The 18,961-nt window shown below is 36.0% G+C and overlaps 1 protein-coding gene across 1 annotated transcript; it reads right to left on the minus strand.

The window, feature by feature from the left end:
- Positions 1 to 1,823: 1,823 nt before the first annotated feature.
- LOC124823524 (cytochrome P450 82A4-like) lies at positions 1,824 to 3,890 on the minus strand. The gene is made up of 2 exons (XM_047295733.2): positions 2,891 to 3,890; positions 1,824 to 2,677 (listed from the first exon to the last, which is right to left on the minus strand). Exons 1-2 carry the CDS (start codon positions 3,839 to 3,841, stop codon positions 2,048 to 2,050), a joined length of 1,581 nt encoding a protein of 526 aa, XP_047151689.2. The 5' UTR covers positions 3,842 to 3,890; the 3' UTR covers positions 1,824 to 2,047.
- Positions 3,891 to 18,961: the final 15,071 nt, after the last annotated feature.

Raw genomic sequence — 18,961 nt, forward strand, 5'->3', positions numbered from 1 at the left:
ATTATAATATATAAATAAATATATATTTTCCCTTTTTAAATTACTTTTAACCAACTACTACTATTTTTATATTATTATTATTATTATTATTTATACGTGTAGTTTTTTATTTTCAAAATATTTTTTGATTAATTATTTAACGAAATTAAATGTTAACTTAGGAATGGTGCTAATGGAAAAATAACTCCTTCCTAATGTACCATTAGTATTCACAAGTTGAGATAATTATAACAATCATCTCTTAAATTAAATGTACAACTGATAGTTACCTATGTTACACGTTGAGACCATGACAAATAATTCTAGGGTGTTGCTCTCTCTACCACAACACCTTTCTCCCTCCACCTCCCCTTTATTATTTTGCCCCTAAGTAAACTTTTTTTTTAAGGGATATTTTTTAATTTTACCCATTCACAACCTATTCCACTAATAACCTATTCTAGTTCTCCGTACATGAGTAAAATACTTTTCTTTTATTTTAACATTATATTTCTTCCTCTCTTTCTTTTGTCGCTGTGAGATAGTACAAGTTGTAAAGGTTGGTGGTGGTAGAAAGAATTATCAAGCAGTCTCCCTCTCGTGGTGCAGTGTCGCTCTCGTGGTGTAGTGTGTGGAGTGGTGCAGTACATGTGTTGCTTCCTCAAGGTGCGTATTCGAATAAACCTTCAAATAAACCCTAAAATAAAAAACGTAACCTTTAAACGGAGGTGGCATCCTTCAACGGATGTCAAAATCCTTCAACGGATGTCAAAATCCTTCAACGGATGTCAACATCCTTCAACGGATGTCAACATCCATTTAAGGTAAAACGGATGTCAACATCCGTTTAAGGTAAAACGGATGTCTACATCCGTTTAAGGTAAAACGGATGTCGACATCCGTTTTTTCCTTAAACGGATGTTAACATCCGTTTTTTCCTTAAACAGATGTTAACATCCGTTTTTTCCTTAAACGGATGTTAACATCCGTTTTTTCCTTAAACGGAGGTTGACATCCGTTTTTTCCTTAAACGAATGTTGACATCCGTTGAAGGATGTCACCCAGGTTACGTTTTTAATTTTAGGGTTTGTTTTATTAGTTTATTTTTCATTTTTGAAATATTTTAATAATTTAATTTAAATGTTTTGATTTATTATTTTTGAATATATTTTTAATGTATTTTAATAATATAAGGAGAACTATGTTTGAAATAAATTAAAATAGTAAAAGTAAAATATTTTAATTTAAGGATATAATTGGAATTAAAAAAAAATTGGGGAGGTGGAGGGAGAAAAGTACGGTGGTGGTAGAGGGAGCAACACCCATAATTCTATGAATGGTATATCCTTCTTATCTTTTCAATGTACCATTTGGTGTTCATATGTTAGATAAATGAAAAATGACATATATAACCTGTAATTAGGATTGTTATCTTTTAAATCAATTTTATATCTTCTAAATATTCCATTTCTTCATAAATCTGGGTTTCACCTCACATATTTCTGTAATTACATTTTTAAAACCAAATAAATTTTTAATTATTTTTTCCAAATTTTCTCTAACTAGTATCACGTTTAATTTTATAGTCATTTCATTTTACTAATAATTATTTTAATAGTTACATATATATTAACACATAGAAATAAAATATATTAATGAATTCGTTCTTGAAGGCGTATATTTGTTGCTCTTACTATGTAGAAACATTCAGCATAGAGAATTCACCTTACAATTCAAGAATGACAAAGGATGAAGTATAGACCTGTATGGTATTGCAATGAGTCTATATAAAATAAAAACATTAAAATCAAATAAATAAAAGAAAGATGAAAATCCATTTTCACAATCTTTTCTTAATATATAAAAATACTCCAAAACAATACATATGTTGTACGCTCTTACAGTTTTAAAATTTATTAATTTTTCTTCTTTCATTTCTCCAAAACTTGCCAACAAACCAGACAAACTAATTTAAGGATTTCATCTACGAAGAACAAGATTCAAATCTGTGTACGAGCTTAGAAACATATACTGGAACAAGCATAGATCATGTATTTTGATGACATGCTTACATGCTTTCATAAAGACTAGGAGCCAAACGAGGTTTGATGAGAACTTGAAGAGGAGTAACCTTAACATTGCTCAATTCCACAGCTGAAGTCATATCTATGGGTTCAGTTGAGGGTTTAGAGACATGAAAACAGTGAAGAAAGTTTGCCAAAGTTAAATAAGAAGTTCTAAGGCCAAAGGTCACTGCAGGGCATTTCCTCCTACCACTTCCAAAAGGGATGAGCTCAAAGTGTTTTCCCTTTACATCCACATCTTTGTGTGTGGTGAGGAACCTTTCAGGCTTGAACTCCAATGGCTCTGGCCAAATCTTAGGGTCTGTTTGGATCTTCCACAAGTTTGTGATCAGACGAGTTCCTTTCTTCACATGGTATTCTCCAAGCTTGCAATCTTCTCTGAATTCACGAGGAGCATTAAGAGGAATGGGTGGATATAGCCTCAGTGACTCCTTAACAACTGCATGAAGGTACACCAACTTGTTCGTATCTGACTCAGTCACAAGTCTCTCTTTCCCGATGTGAGTGTCAATTTCTTCCATTACTTTCTTCAATGTGCCAGGATTGTTCAGTAGCAGAGACAGAGTCCAGATGTTACCAGCGGAGCTTGTGTCTGTTCCTCCCAAAATCAATGACTGCAAAAAAATTGGGAACCAATTCTTCAAAATTTGTGATTCATCAAGATATAAACAAAATCTGTTAGAAATTGATCCTGGCATTCACAAAGTGAAACACAATAGCAAAATCTATTAGAAATTGATCCTGGCATTCAAAAAGTGAAACACAATAGCAAAATCTATTAGAAATTGATCATGACATTCACAAAGTGAAGCACAATAGAAACGCACAATTGCCGTGGCTTTGATGATAGTATCAGAATCAAACCCATGAATGTTGGTTCCATCGAACTCCAACAGCATCGATTCCATGAAATCTCCCCCTTTCTCACCTTTCTCGCCGTTCAATTTCCTTTTCCTTTTGTGTTCTTCCAACCATTCCCCAACCACAGCATCCAGCTGCTTGAAATTCTCCCTCATGGCCTTCTCATGCCCTCCGAAATCGAACCGCCTCAGCCACGGCACCGCGTCCCCTATCGTGAAAACCCCAAGCAGCCGCATGTATTCTTTGAACGTCGCCAAACATATTCGCGCTTCTTCCACCTCAACCACCGCTTCTTCTCCGAAGTACCTCTTCCCGGCAACCATCCTCAGCACCACGTTGAACGCAACTTCCTTCAGCCACTGCGTCATGTCCACCGTAAAAAAGTCCTTCTCCGTTTTCCCACGTTTCCACTTGTGGTAAAGCTCTTTCGCCGAGGTTCTCACCTCGGAGATGCGCACGTGTGAGAGCGCGTCGATGCGGTGGTCTGCGAGGAACACGAGCGCAACATTTTTCCTCATGTGACGCCAAAATTGCCCGTAGGGTGCGAATCCTAGCATGGCGAAGTTGTAGGTCATGTTTTGCCAGGCCACAAGGTAGGGGCGGTAGGACACAGCGACGTCGTTTGTGGTGAAGCACTCTTTCGCCATTTCCCAGTTGCTGATGACTACGGTTTTCACTGTGCCTTTATTGATGCTGAAGATGGGACCATGGCGGTCCGCCAACGTGCCCAGGAGGTAGTGGGTGGCGGGGGACCGCGCTAGCAGGGGGAGGTGGCCGATAATCGGCCACGCGCCAGGGATTGTGGGTGGTTCTTTGATTCTGGTGCGGTGGAGCACAAGGAAGAGGTAGAGGAATGGCGGGATTAGAACCAGAACTGCAACTGTGAGAGGAGAAAGAGCAGTTTGGAGTGACTCCATTTTGGTCACTGTTTCTTTCAAGCTTCAACGTCCATGATATACACATATACACACATGCATACTGCTTTTCTTTGCAAGCGTTTTAAGGTAATAAAATTTTTTTACCAAAATATCAAATCAATAAAAGATAAAATCGGGCAATAAAACTGTGTAAAAGAAAACTGTTATTAATTGCTGTTCTCTTTATGTTAATAAATATGTAGATTATCATCACAATCTTTGTTTCTCACTAACTGTAAAAGTTTTTATGGAAAAAATATATCACATTTAATAAAATAGTTAAAAAATTCGTCACAATGTATATATAAATTAAATATTAGATATAAAGATAAGACATAACTAATAAAAAAAACATTAACTGCTTCAACTTTGAACATTGCAGGTCCATAAAAACAAAAAAATTCTAAAAACATTATCAATATAAAAGAAACTTAAAAAATCAAATGATATATTTGGTTATTCAGCCCTAGAGTGTGTTTGGAACGTGGAATTAATTAAATTACTTTGAGAGAATAACGTGGAATTAATTAAATTACTTTGAGAGAAGAATTGACATCTAATGTGTATATTAAGTGCGTATGATGACAGTTTTAATTTAATTTTACAGTTTTATTTTTTTTGTCAGTTATAGTGGATTATATTATTTTCAATCTTTTGACAATTTTTTTATATTTCAAATACAAAGATTTTATATATAAGATTTACATTATCATTAATATTGTATTTAATTCTTAATAAAATATTAATTTTTAAAACAAAAAATATACTTTTATAATTATGACATTATTTAAATTTTAAATTTTATTTTTTATGTTTTGTAAGTATAGTCTAGTAGAAATATTTTATATGATTAAGGTATTGACGTTAGGATTAAGTTATTATGAGGTTAAAGTAAATTCGCATTAAATAATTTTCAAATTTTAATGCTTAAATAATTTTGAATTAATAAAAAGTTGATGAGTTTTTTTTTTTTTAAAGTGGACCACTATTACTTTTATGTAATATAATGGTGAGAGAGTAGAGATAGTCACATGAAACTCAAGACGAACAATATTTCGTCTTTTTCTATCGAATAACAAGTAAAATAGTGTTTTTATAGATAAAAATATTTGATGTAAAATGTTTTAACCACTAGTTGTTTCTATGATTCCACTCAAATAGAAAGTGAAAAAAAAAATGAGAAGAAAAACATGAGATGTTTTTGATACAAAAAATTTCGGTAACAAAAGTGAGATTATTTGCAAGAAAAAAGTTTAAAAATTGCAAATATAATAATTTTTTTTAAAATAATACTTTTTTAACATTGTATTATATTATAATAATATAATATTTGAGGAAGATTTTATTTTTTGTTTTTGTAATACATTAATGGCGTGGACCACACCAAATCAAATGGACATGTGGAAAATGATAAACTAATAAATAAATCACATTAATAGAAATAAATTCATTTATTAAATTTATCTTAGTAATTAATGAAAATAAATTATTATGCATTAAATTTATGATAATAAATTATAATGTTATTAAATTTGTTAGCACTAGTGTAAAATTGATCTTTAACGTCACTCCATAGACGTCCGTCCACCAAAACTCTAACGTAAATAATTGACCGGTGGCATAAATGTAAATAATTGAGTGTGGAGACGTCCGTCCTCGAAGGGGCCGGACGTCTATAATATAGTAGACGTCCGACCCCTCTAACGGACGTTCAAAAGCCTGACGGGAGAGTTGAAGATTCAGTCTTTTGAACGTCCGTCCTGGAGGGGGCCGGACGTCTATATATATTAAACGTCCGGCCCCCAAGGGACGGACGTTCAAAAGACTGACGGGTTAAACTACCCTGTCAGCATCTTGAACGTTCGTCCTAGAGGGGGACGGACGTCTACTATATGTAAACGTCCGTCCCCTTCCAGGACGGACGTTCAAGAGGCTGACAGGGTAGTTGAACCAATCAGTCCCTTGAACGTCCGTCCTGGAGGGGGACGGACGTCTATATATAGTAAATGTCCGTCCCCTCCAGGACGGACGTTCAGGAGACTGACAATAGTTCAACCCATCAGTCTCTTGAACGTCCGTCCTAGAGGGGGACGGACGTTTAATCTATAGACGTCCGTCCCCCTCCAGGACGGACGTTCAAGAGACTAATGGGTTGAACTACTGTCAGTCTCTTGAACGTCCGTCCTGGAGGGGGACGGACATCTACTATATTATAGACGTCTGCCCCCGCCACAACGGACGTTCAAAAGACGTTTAAAATAAGGACTTACTAACCAAAACGCGAACCCGCGAGGAGTTATGCGAACCCGTGAGAGTTCCCTCTGCGCCTTGCATTTCCAGGTTGGTTTTTATCTGTTTTGGACCGTTTAATCTTACTTTTATTTCGATTAAATTGTTCAGTGATGAAATATCTTTCATTTGGACCGATTAAAAATCGTTTTCTGTGCATTTTTGTGCAGTTTGTAGAGTGTTCTTGGGCGGCGTTTTTGGCCTACGTTTTAGTTCGTTTACTCCTCCATCTCCCTCCATTTTCATTTCGAATCTGCTCTTCAGACGTGTTGCAGTGCACAAAAAAACGTCCAACACATGTAATCCTAAATAACCCGTAAATAACCCTAAATAGCCCGTCTAATAAAGCCCTTGCTGCAGTAGTGTATAAACGTCCGAGAGGTTCGCAGCGGACGTCTATATAGACGTCCGCCTGACACAGTGGACGTCTATATAGACGTCCGGCCTGACACAACGGACGTCTACATAGACGTCACCTATAAAGACGTCGGTCGAACGTCGGACGTCAAAAAGCCTAAAGAACGGACGTCTATGACCCTTTCTGCACTAATGTAGTAATTAAATTATGATGTGTTGTATTGTTCAAATCACAATTCATTTAATAAAGCACAATATTTTCCCTCTCATAATTTATTGCAACAATTAAAGTATACCATAAAAGATGCCTTACAATTAAAGTATACCATAAAAGATTTTATTTTTTGTTTTTGTAATACATTAATGGCGTGGACCACACCAAATCAAATGGACATGTGGAAAATGATAAACTAATAAATAAATCACAATAATAGAAGTAAATTCATTTATTAAAGCACAATATTTTCCCTCTCATAATTTATTGCAACAATTAAAGTATACCATAAAAGATGCCTTCAATTCTTCCTATTCTCTTCCACCTTAGAGAGTGTTTGCTTTGTTTTTGCCAAAGATACAAACCCTAGAACGTCCTAAAGCTTATATACTATTCTAAAATTACAGAAAATTTAGGCTCAAGCCCATAAGTGTGCCGCTCAACGGTAAGTGCGTGAGTTGGTTTCTGATAACAGTTGAAAAACTGTTATTTTCATGCTTAAAATTTATACTAAAAGCAACCTTTATACTTAGAAACTAGCTTGGAATCATGCTTTTCTTCATATTTTCAGAAATAAGAGAGCTGGACAGGTTTATGCTTGATTTCAGTGTTTTTGTGCAGGTTTTAAGGTGAATTTGGTGAAAGAAGTGAAGAAGGAGAGAGATGAAATCAGGAAAGACATCAAAAAAGTGCAAAAGGAGAAGTCGAAGTCACCGCTCAGCGGCAGTTTACCGCTGAGCGGCATTCAGGAAGTCACGGGAGGTCCGTTGAGGGGCAAAATGGCCGCTGAGGGGGAGAAACGAGACACGCACTTACCGCTGAGCGGTATTTTACCGCTGAGCGGCACTTTTATGGGCTTGGACCTAATTTTCTGTAATTTACGAATAATATATAAGCTTTAGGGTTTCCTAGGGTTAGGTATCTTTGGCAGAAACGAAGCAAACACTCTCTCTTCCACCCCTTTGAAGGAGGATCTTGGATGCTCAGGCTTCCTCTTCACCTTTCTAGGGTTTTATCTTTCATTCTTTCATTGTTATTCATCTAGGTTCACCATGAATATGGTGAACTAAACTCTGTATGTTTGTTGGGGAATCAATGTAATCTTTTGAAGCTCTCATATATGGAATTTGTTTTTACATCTTTTATTTAAGATCTATGCTTTCTTTCATCATTAGTTAGGGTTTTTCCTCTTTGCTTAATGCTTGCGTTGTTTAACTCATTCGATGCATGATTATTGGTTTTGTCGATACGGGCACGTACGGGGAAGTCTAGATCTGGGGAATTTCTCCCAATATTATATTGGTTGTCGTTAAGCTCCTGCACTTATGAACTAATTATTAGGAATGCTAGGAATTGTATGAACTCGTAATTAGGGAGAAGCCTTCTTGAAAGGTACTTTAGAGAGTGGCATTAACAATGATGATTTGACTGTTGAATTCCTAAAATATATGAGAGTGGATAAGATGAAATTGACCCCCAACAACATATTCATACATATATTTCATTGAAAGTGTTTATCTTTTGCTTTTTCCATTGATCAAAACTTCATGCATACATATTTAATTTTCGTCTTTTGCATATAAAAATCCAAATATTTCGTTCTTTAAGTCTTAGTTAATTAATAAACCACACAACTAAACTAGGCCGTGAGTCCTTTGGGAAGAACGATACTTGGTCTTTCCAAGTTTATTACTTGAACGATTCGGTCATACTTGCCGATTGAAAAACAAGTTTGTGACATCATATTTTGGTGTTCATAAATTTGTCCATCAGTTTCTTCCCCTCAACGGCCATTTTGCCCCTCAGCAGATCCCCCGTGAGCTTCTGAGTGCCGCTCAGCGGTAAACTGCCGCTGAGCGGCAGTTGCGGCTTCTCCTTTTGCACATTTTGATGTCTTTTCTGATTTCATCTCTCTCCTTCTTCACTTCTTTCACCAAATTCACCTTAAAACCTGCACAAAAACACTGAAATCAAGCATAAACCTGTTCAGCTCTCTTATTTATGAAAATATGAATAAAAGCATGATTTCAAGCTAGTTTCTAAGTGTTAAAGGTTGCTTTTAGTATCAATTTCAAGCATGAAAATAACAGTTTTTCAACTGTTATCAGTTAGCAGTAGATTATGTGAGTAAATGGGTGGAAGCATTAGCTTATCCTAAGAATGATGCTAGCACTGTAATCGAATTTTTGAAGAAGCATATATTGTCACGCTTTGGAACTCCAAGAGTGCTGATTAGTGATGGGGGATCTCATTTATGCAATTATCAGCTAGAAAAAGTACTCAAACATTATGGAGTGAGACATAAGGTAGCTGCACCTTATCATCCACAAACCAATGGACAAGATGAGGTATCTAATAGAGAGATAAAAAGGATCTTGGAGAAAACAATTGCTTCATCAAGAAAGGATTGGTCACAAAAATTGGATGATGCTCTTTGGGCTTATAGAACGACAATGAAGACATCCATGGGATTATCACCTTTTCAATTAGTCTATGGGAAAGCATGTCATTTGCCAATAGAGTTGGAACATAAAGCTTTGTGGGTTTTAAAATTCTTGAATTTTGATCCTTATGAAACTCAGAGCACACGTAGAAGGCAGACTCTAGAGCTTGACGAAATGTGGTTACATGCATATGATTCATCTAGGGCTTATAAAGAAAAGATTAAGTTTTATCATGACAGGAAGCTGGTGAAGAAAGTATTTAATCCAGGGCAACATGTGCTATTATTCAATTCAAGATTGAAGCTTTTTCCTGTAAAGTTGAATACAAAATGGTCAGGACCATTCATAGTAAAAGGAGTGCATCCACATGGAGCAATTGAATTACTTGATCCAGCTGCTAATGATCCACAAAGAAGTTGGGTGGTGAATGGTCAACGTCTCAAGCATTATCTAGGAGGAGAAGTGCAACGCTTGTCCACAATGATGCAGTTGGTTGATCCTTGAGATTTTGGGTCAGGCTCGTGACGTTAAACAAGCGCTTACTCGGAGGCAACCCAGTGTTCTAAACTTATTTGCTTATGTTTTTAGAATAGGGTTTGATGTACTCAATTGGAAACTTTGTCTATTATGATGATTTGCTTATGATTGTTGTGTGATAAGTAATGCTTGATAATGCTTTGATATTGAGTGATGCTAAGATTGTGCACTTTACATGCTTATACAGGTGGTTCACAAGCTTTGTGAACAAATGCATGATGTTATGATTGTGATTATGTGCTAAGTAGGATGTGTATGTGGAATGTGAATGAGCTTATATGTGTGGTTTTGAGCTCTAGAGTTTTTGTGATTGAATGCTATTACTTTGAAAGCATGAATGACTTTGCCCAGGTTTTCTATGATTGAATCAATTGCTTGTTTGCATCATATGATCAAGGCCATTTGTTGGTAACCCTTTTGTTAGCCAAATGCATGATTTTAGCCCAACAAAAGAGAAAACAATGTGTTTTATCCTTTGAACCCTTATCCTTGAACATGATTTGAAAACCCTTTGTGAAAAGCTTTACCTTGAGTTAAGTAGAAAATATTCTGTGGTACTGATAAATGTCCACGTTTGGGGTAGTTGGGAAATTTAGAAAAAGGGAAAATAAAAAGCATTGAGCTAAGAGCTTAGTATGTGCAAAGAAAAAGAAAAAGAGAAAGAAAAGAGAAGAAAAAGCAAAGCTCAATGTAAAGGAAAGTGGGGAAAAAGTAAGAATGATTGTGTTTATATGATTCTTTTAACTCAAGGGAAAAACTAATTTTCTTGTTAGCCCAGCCACATTATAAGCCATTGAAAAGTCCTTGGATGATGCATGCTTGTGAATGTATTTGATTGTGGTTAAATGAAAGGCAAAGTCAGTTCATGTAATATTGTGATAGTAGAGTGAATGAGTTAAAACCTCTTATACACTTGTGTGTTTGAGTGAAACACTTTATCTAGTGAGGAAAGATTCCATGAGCACATGAACATCCATGCTTAGTTGATTGATCATTCATGAAAAGTAGCATTTGTTGGATATTAGGTGATTGTGTGAACACTAAAGCATGTGCATGTCTTGATTGAAGTCTTTGTCATGAGCTTAATTGAGTACTTACTTATTTTGAAAAGAGGATTTTGAATGTGGTGAATCATTGTAGTGATTGGTGGAAGATTGAGTTACATCTTGTTTGCTTGAGGACATGCAAAGTTTTAAGTTTGGGGTTGTGATAACAGTTGAAAAACTATTATTTTCATGTCTAAAATTGATACTACAAGCAACCTTTAACACTTAGAAACTAGCTTGGAATCATGTTTTTGCTTACATTTTCAGAAATAAGAGAGTTGGACAGGTTTATGCTTGATTTCAGTTTTTTATGCAGATTTTGAGGTGAATTTGATGAAAGAAGTGAAGTAGGACAGAGTTGGAATCAGAAAAGGACACAAAAAGTGCAAAAGGTGAAGCTGCAAGTACCGCTCACCGCCATTTTACCGCTGAGCGGCACTACTTAACACTCATTGGCACCGCTGAGGGGTGAAAGTGCAGCTCGGGGGAAGAATTCAACACACGCATTTACCGCTGACCGCCATTAATTTGGGCTTAGGCCTACTTTTCTGTAATTTTTAGAATAGTATATAAGCTTTAGGACGTCCTTGATAACAGTTGAAAAACTATTATTTTCATGCTTAAAATTGACACAAAAAGCAACCTTTACACTTAGAAACTAGCTTGAAATCATGCTTTTATCCATATTTTCAGAAATAAGAGAGCTGGACAGGTTTATGCTTGATTTCAGTGTTTTTGTGCATGTTTTAAGGTGAGTTTAGTGAAAGAAGTGAAGAAGGAGAGAGATGGAATCAGAAAAGTCAACCAGAAACCAGAAAAGTCAACCAGTCAACCAGAAAAGTTAACAAGTCAACCAAAAAGTCAACCAGTCAACCAGAATACGAAAAAAGTCAACCAGACGAGTTTTGGGCCAGTTTTATGCGATTTTATGATTTGTTTGGGCCTGGACCCGTTTTCTATTATTTTTATGTCCTATTTAAAGACCTAGATGTCTTAGGGTTGGTATCTTTGGCAGAAACGAAGCAAACACTCTCTTTTCACCCCTTGGGGGTAGATTGGGAGATGGTGACAGCTCTCCTCTTCTCTTTCTCGGGTTTTTCTATCTCTTTCATTATTTCATTATTATTCATCTAGTTTCACCATGAATATGGTGAACTAAACCTTGTATGTTTGTTGGTGAACTTGATACCTTATTCTTTACTGGAGCAAATTGGCAATGTTAAAGTGAAACCTGTAAAGGTTAATCTAGTAATGGCCGATGGATCTTCAAAGGAGCCATGTGGGATTGCAGAGGACATTATAGTGTGTGTTGGCAAGCTTCAGTTCTTGGCAGACTTTGTGGTGATGAAGATGGAGACAGAGAAGATACCTATCATACTTGGAAGACCGTTTATGAAAACGGCCAGAGCTATCATTGATGTAAATGAAGGTATAGTGGTGCTCCAGGACAGGGAGGAGAGAGTGGTTATAGACGTCTTTAAAGATGAGACGCAAACACAGGAGGAAGAAGCTAGTTATAAAGCTGCATTTCAAGATGCACCCATGACTAGCCGTAAAGATGAAAATCTCAAGGTTGCAGGTAACCATTGTTTGTTGTTTCAGGTACACAAGGAAGAAAAGATTGGAAGAGGAGGAGAAATTCCTGGTGACTGGGAGAAAAGAAGACTCCAACTTGGCACACCTGTAAGAATCAAGAACAAGTTGTGGGTTGTGAAGGGCTTTAAAGAGAAGGAGATGATAGAGATAGAGTCTCCACATTCTAGAAGGACCAAAACAGTTCACAGGAAACAGCTGAGGAGTTGGTGGAATGACAACATCAACTATAAAGAAGGAACTTGAGCTTTACTGGGTCAAGCTAATGACGTTAAAAGAGCGCTTGCTGGGAGGCAACCCAGTGATTTTAGAACTTTTAAATTTTACTTTGGTTTGTAATTTTTTAATCTGTTGAACATGATTTTGTGAATATTTTGCTGAACATAGCATCTACTGATGGATGCTAGGTGGTTAAGTATCTACTGAAGGATGCTAAGTGTGTAACACCTACTGATGGGTGTTGATGAGAAAATTTTGCACCTACTGATGGGTGTTGGTAAGTTTTAAACACCTACTGATGGGTGTTGGTGGACTTTGGGTCAGGCTCGTGACGTTAAACAAGCGCTACCTGGGAGGCAACCCTGTTGATTGATTGTTTTTGTTTGTTGCATAATAAGGTTTGCATAAGTATTCTAAACATTGAAGTGCAGGGAACCAGTGAGGGACATGTTTAGGAGGCACTTAGGTTAAGAAAAGAAGGAGAAGAACACTTCAGGAAAGTGCCGTTGAGCAGTAAAACAACCGCTGAGCGGTACTATCGCAGATTGGCTTTGGTTGCCCCTTAGCGGGACTCGAGCCCATTAGGGTATTTTTATACCCTAAGCTGCGTTTTGGTTTCTCTTTTCAGACTCTTCTCTGCACACACACTCCTACATACCTTTTCAATGGTTCTCTACAACTTTTCCCTCATCCCTTTTTAGAAAATCTCCCTTCCACTCACTTGCTCACTAGTTTTCCATCTAAGTTTGGGGTTGGGAGAAAGCATCATTGAAGGGGCTGATTTCTTCATTGTGGTTTACTAATGCTTAACAATGTATCTTTTAGTTTTGTGAATTATGTTTGATGCAGGGATGACCTCCTCATCGGGCAAAAAGAATCAAGACTAGAAGATCCAAGAAGAGGAAGATACAGAGGACAACTCAGATTGATGAGGAGCTGAGATAGCATTTATGGATGAATGCTATCATATGCTTATGTTTTTGTTGGTTTAAGTTTTCTAAACTTATTTATTTTTTGTTTTAGATTAGGGTTTGATGTACTCTATTGGAAACATGGTTTGTTATGATGGTTTAACTGTGATTGTGTGATAAGTAATGCTTGATGATGATTAGGGATTGATTGATGTTGAGATAGATGTGCACATAAAATGCTTATACAGGTGATTCACAAGCTTTGTGAACAAATGCAGGATATCATGATTGTGATTGTGAAATTAAGCAGGATGTGTATGTCAAATGTGAATGAGCTTATATGTGAGGTTTTGAGCTCTAGAGTTGTTATGTTTGAATGTTATTACTTTGAAAGCATGAATAATTTTGCCCAGGTTTTCTATGATTGAATCAATTGCTTGTATTGCATCATATGATCAAGGCCATTTGTTGGAACCCTTTTTATTGGCCAAATTCATAAAGTTAGCCCACTAAAAGAGAACACTTTGTGTTCTATCCTTTGAACCGCTAGCCTTGAACATACACTGAAACCCTTGATTGAAAATCTTTACCTTGAGTTAAGTAGAAGATCTTGTGTGGTATTGTTAAATGTTCAAGTTTGGGGTTGTTGGGAAAACATGAAAAAGGAAAAGCATTGAGCTAAGAGCTAAAAAGTAAGAATATGCAAAGAAAAAAAAGAAAAAGAAAAGAAAAGAAAAAGAAGCAAAGCTCAATGCAAATGCAAAGGCAAGTTGGGAAGAATAAGAATAATTGTGTTGTTATGATTCTCTTAACTCAAGGATTTTGTGATCCAGAAAAACCAATTTTCTTGTTAGCCCAGCCACATTATAAGCCATTGAAGAGTCCTTGTGGTGATGCATGCTTGTGAATGTTTTTGATTGTGGTAAAATGAAAGGCAAAGTTGATTCATGTGACATTGTGATAGTAGAGTGAACGAGTGATTACCTCTTATACACTTGTGTGTGAGTGAAACATTTTACCTAGTGAGGAAATATTCCATGAGCACATGAACATCCATGCTTAATTGATTGATCATTCATGAAATATAGCATTTGTTGGAATTTAAATGACTTTGTGAACACTAAAGCATGTGCACATCTTGATTGAACTCTTGGTCATAAGTTTGAGTGAAGTTGTTACTTATCTTGAAAAAGAGGATTTTTGAATGAGTGAACCATCATATGAATTGGTTGAAGATTGAGTTACATCTTGTTTGCTTGAGGACAAGCAAAGTTCTAAGTTTGGGGTTGTGATAACAGTTGAAAAACTGTTATTTTCATGCTTAAAATTGACACAAAAAGCAACCTTTACACTTAGAAACTAGCTTGAAATCATGATTTTATCCATATTTTCATAAATAAGAGAGCTGGACAGGTTTATGCTTGATTTTAGTGTTTTTGTGCAGGTTTTAAGGTGAATTTAGTAAAAGAAGTGAAGAAGGAGAGAGATGGAATCAGAAAAGTCAACCAGAAACCAGAAAAGTCAACCAGTCAACCAGAAAAGTCAACCAGTCAAGCAAAAAGTCAACCAGTCAACCAGAATACGAAAAAAGTCAACCAGACGAGTTTTGGGCCAGTTTTATGCGATTTTATGATCTGTTTGGGCCTGGACTCGTTTTCTATTATTTTTATGTCCTATTTAAAGACCTAGATGTCTTAGGGTTGGTATCTTTGGCAGAAACGAAGCAAACACTCTCTTTTCACCCCTTGGGGGTAGATTGGGAGATGGTGACAGCTCTCCTCTTCTCTTTCTCGGGTTTTTCTATCTCTTTCATTCTTTCATTATTATTCATCTAGTTTCACCATGAATATGGTGAACTAAACCTTGTATGTTTGATTGGGAATCAATGTAATCTTTTGAAGCTCTCATATATGGAATTTGTGCTTGCATCTTAATCTAAGACTTATGCTTTCTTTCATCATTAGTTAGGGTTTTTCCTCTTTGCTCAATGCTTGCTTTGTTTAACTCATTCAATGCATGATTATTGGTTTTGTCAATACGGGAACGTACGGGGAAGTCTAGATCCGGGGAATTTCTCCCAATAGTATATTGGTTGCCTTAAGCTCCTGTGCTAAAAAAACTAATTATTAGGAATGCTAGGAATCGTATGAACTCGTAATTAGGGAGAAGCCTTCTTGAAAGGTAATTTAGAGAGTGACATTAACAATGATGACTTGAATGTTGAATTCCTAAAATATATGAGAGTGGATAAGATGAAATTGACCCCCAACAACATATTCATCAATATATTTCATTGAAAGTGCTTGTCTTTTGTTTTAGCCATTGATCAACCTCATGCATACATGTTTATTTTCGTCTTTTGCATATTAAACTCCATTTATTTTGTTCTTAAGTCTTAGCTAATCAACAAATCACATAACTAAACTAGGCCGTGAGTCCTTTGGGAGAACGATACTTGGTCTTACCGAGTTTATTATTTGAAACGATTCGGTCATACTTGCCGATTGTTAAACAAGTTTGTGACATCATATTTTGGTGATCATAAATTTGTCCATCAGTCTTGGGGTTTGTATCTTTGTCAGAGTACGAAGCAAACACACACTTTTCCACCCCTTGGAGGAAGATATTGGATGCTAAGGCTACCTACTCAACTTTCTAGGGTTCTATCTTTCACTCTTTCATTGTATTTCATCTAGTTTCACCATGAATATGGTGAACTAAACTCTTCTTGTTGTTGGTGAATCAATGTAATCTTTTGAAGCTGTCATATATGGAATTTTGTGTTTAAACATCATATTTATGATACATGCTTTCTTTCATCATTAGTTAGGGTTTTTCTTCTTTGCTCAAAGCATGCATTGTTTAACTCATTCGATGACATGAATATTGGTTTTATTGATATGGACACATACGGTAAAATCTAGATTCGGGGAAACTCTTCCAATAGTAGGATAAACCTAGACATAGGAATATGATGGTTGGTTGCCGTTAAGCTTTCGTTCACTATAATGCATGATTAATTGCTAGGGAGACAAGACATTGTAAACTAGTGATTATGATTAGGCTTTCTTCGCCGAGACATCAGGTTTAAGGTAAATTAGAGAGTGACATTAACATTGATGAAAAGAATGATGAATTCCTAAATATATAAGAGTGGATAAGATGAAATTGATTACCCCAACAACATACTCATCCATATAATTCGTTCCAAGTGTTTGTGTTCTTCTTTCCATTGATCAAAACTCATGCATACATGTTTACTTTTTGTCTTTTGCATTTGAAACCTCAAGAATTTGTTTATTTTCACAAGTCTTAAATAATCAAGAAGTCATATAACTAACTAGGCCATGAGTCCTTTGGGAGAACGATACTTGGTCTTACCAAGTTTACCTTCTTGAAGCGACATAAACTACTATTTAGAGTCTTGAGTGCCGGAAACGAACTAAGGCAACTCTGATTGAATGCGGAATCCCACTAGCCATTATTCGTATGAAGTCCTAGATCCATGAAGGATACAATTCGGTCACACTTGCCGAGGTTACAAGTTTTTGACGCCGTTTTTGGTGTTGAGAAATTTGTCATCAAGTTTTTGGCGCCGTTTTCGGTGTTCAGAAATTTGTCATCAGAACCATTATATTTCATTTGCACCGATTAAAATTCGTTTTCATTGGCTTTTGGTGCAGTTCTTGGGCGCATTCTAGAACAACTGCGGCGGCGATTTTCGAATCGTTATTGTGCGCGTTTTTCTCCTCTCCCTCACAACGACACCGGTCTACTCCTTCACCTTCATGGCAGCGAATTTTTTTTTATAAAAAAACTCATAAATTGACGTCCATAGTTCTTACGACAGATGTCAATTAATGTCTGTTATAAATGCAAAAGACGTTAATTGACGTTTGTTCAAAGACAACAGACGCTAATTTAACGTCTCCTGCTATGACGTCGGACATTTAACAAATGTTAAAACCCTAAAATAATACACGTTAAAAGCTATTTTTGTGTTAGTGGCCATTCTAGTGGCTCTGGTGCTGAGCGGTAGCTTTTAGACGTTGAGTGCTACCGCACCAGTTTCTGTTTCTTTTTCAGGTTTTGGAAATACCAAATTCAGGATTATGAGTATCAGTTTTGGATGTTCTTTAGGTCGTTTTGGGGTTTTGGAAATACCAAATTCATAGATTTTTTCCTTTTCTAAGTATGAGTTTAAAGGGGTTTTGTGTTGTTTAGTGGTTCTTCTTGGACTGTTCTTGTGTATTAATGTATATGGAATGATTTCATGTGATTTTTGATGACTTGTTGGGTTGTTTATGGTACTTTTACCATGATAAGTAATGATATATGTTGATATTCAAATGTGAAAGTCTATGGACATATGTATACATTTTCAAATGGATTCAATGTAAAGGTGAAGAGATATCAATGGTTTCAAAGTTGTGAAAAGAGTTCCAAGGAGGAATTTCTTATTGGGGGTTTCATGTGGAACTAGTATAAATTGTAAGAAGCCGATATGAAGGTTATCTAGACACTCTAATGATCATCCATGCTCAATTAAAGAATGAAGAGTCATATCTTGAGAGGAGTAGGAGGTCCTAGCCTGGGGCCTTTCTTCATGGTGGCAAAGGGCGTATTTCAAGGACTAACCTTGTGTGTTAGCTTTGAGTAAGTGAGTTGTTTCACCACACAAGTGTAGAACCTTTCCATGGCTCGACATTTATACTAGATTGTAAAGGCTTTGGCCAAGCTTGAGAAAGTGATGTAAATATGGAGAATGTATAATATTTGTGTGATTGGAATTGTTTGTTAAATTTTGTATTGTTATGTATGATTGTTTTATCATTAGCTTACCCTTGCTTTTGTTTTTGTTTGTCTATGTGTTTTCTCTTTTACGATGATCACCTTGCTGGGTGTGAGCTTAGGGAGGGCATCTTTCCAGTTGTCTTAGCATAGGGGTTGGTGGTTGTTGATATGGGGAGCATTATGATAGCTGAACCCTGTGACTTCAGTTTTTGATGATGACAACACATTGATAATAAAAATACATGAATATGTATTGCATTATATGTCATATGTTGTATGTGCTTATGCTTACTGTGAAATATACGCATATTATGATTGTCACATGTGTTGAACATAAAATGTGTTGAATGATGCATACTATGTTAGTAAAGTGATTATTTTGGTGTATGCATACTATATGTTTTGATTTTATGGAATTCACATGCACAAAAGCATATCTGAATGACTAAATCGATTATAGTGGTGTGATAATCAATTCAGGTCATCATACAACTTGTGTTTTTACACTAAGGCAAAATAACTTCTTTTAAATCAATTATATTAGTTGGTGAATCGATTAAAACACGTGTGTTTTCATATATCCTGTTCAAATGAGTTGTTTTGTGAATTAGAAAGAAAATTTTTTCAAAAATGTTGTAAGTGTTGAAGCTTAATCAATTACATGGATTTTGTATTCAATTAAGTCTGTTATTTATTTGAAAGTTGTTTCATGCTTG

This window comes from Vigna umbellata, chromosome 4 (assembly GCF_029865625.1).
Source record: "Vigna umbellata cultivar VRB3 chromosome 4, Vumbellata_1.0, whole genome shotgun sequence".
Classification (NCBI taxonomy): Eukaryota; Viridiplantae; Streptophyta; class Magnoliopsida; order Fabales; family Fabaceae; genus Vigna; species Vigna umbellata.

Coding starts and splice junctions, on each gene's coding strand:
- LOC124823524 (XM_047295733.2), bottom strand. CDS start 3,841: ATGGAGTCACTCCAAACTGCTCTTTCTCCTCTCACAGTTGCAGTTCTG. Junction 2,678..2,890: donor TCATCAAAGCCACGGCAATT/GTGCGTTTCTAT, acceptor ATTTTTTTGCAG/TCATTGATTTTGGGAGGAAC.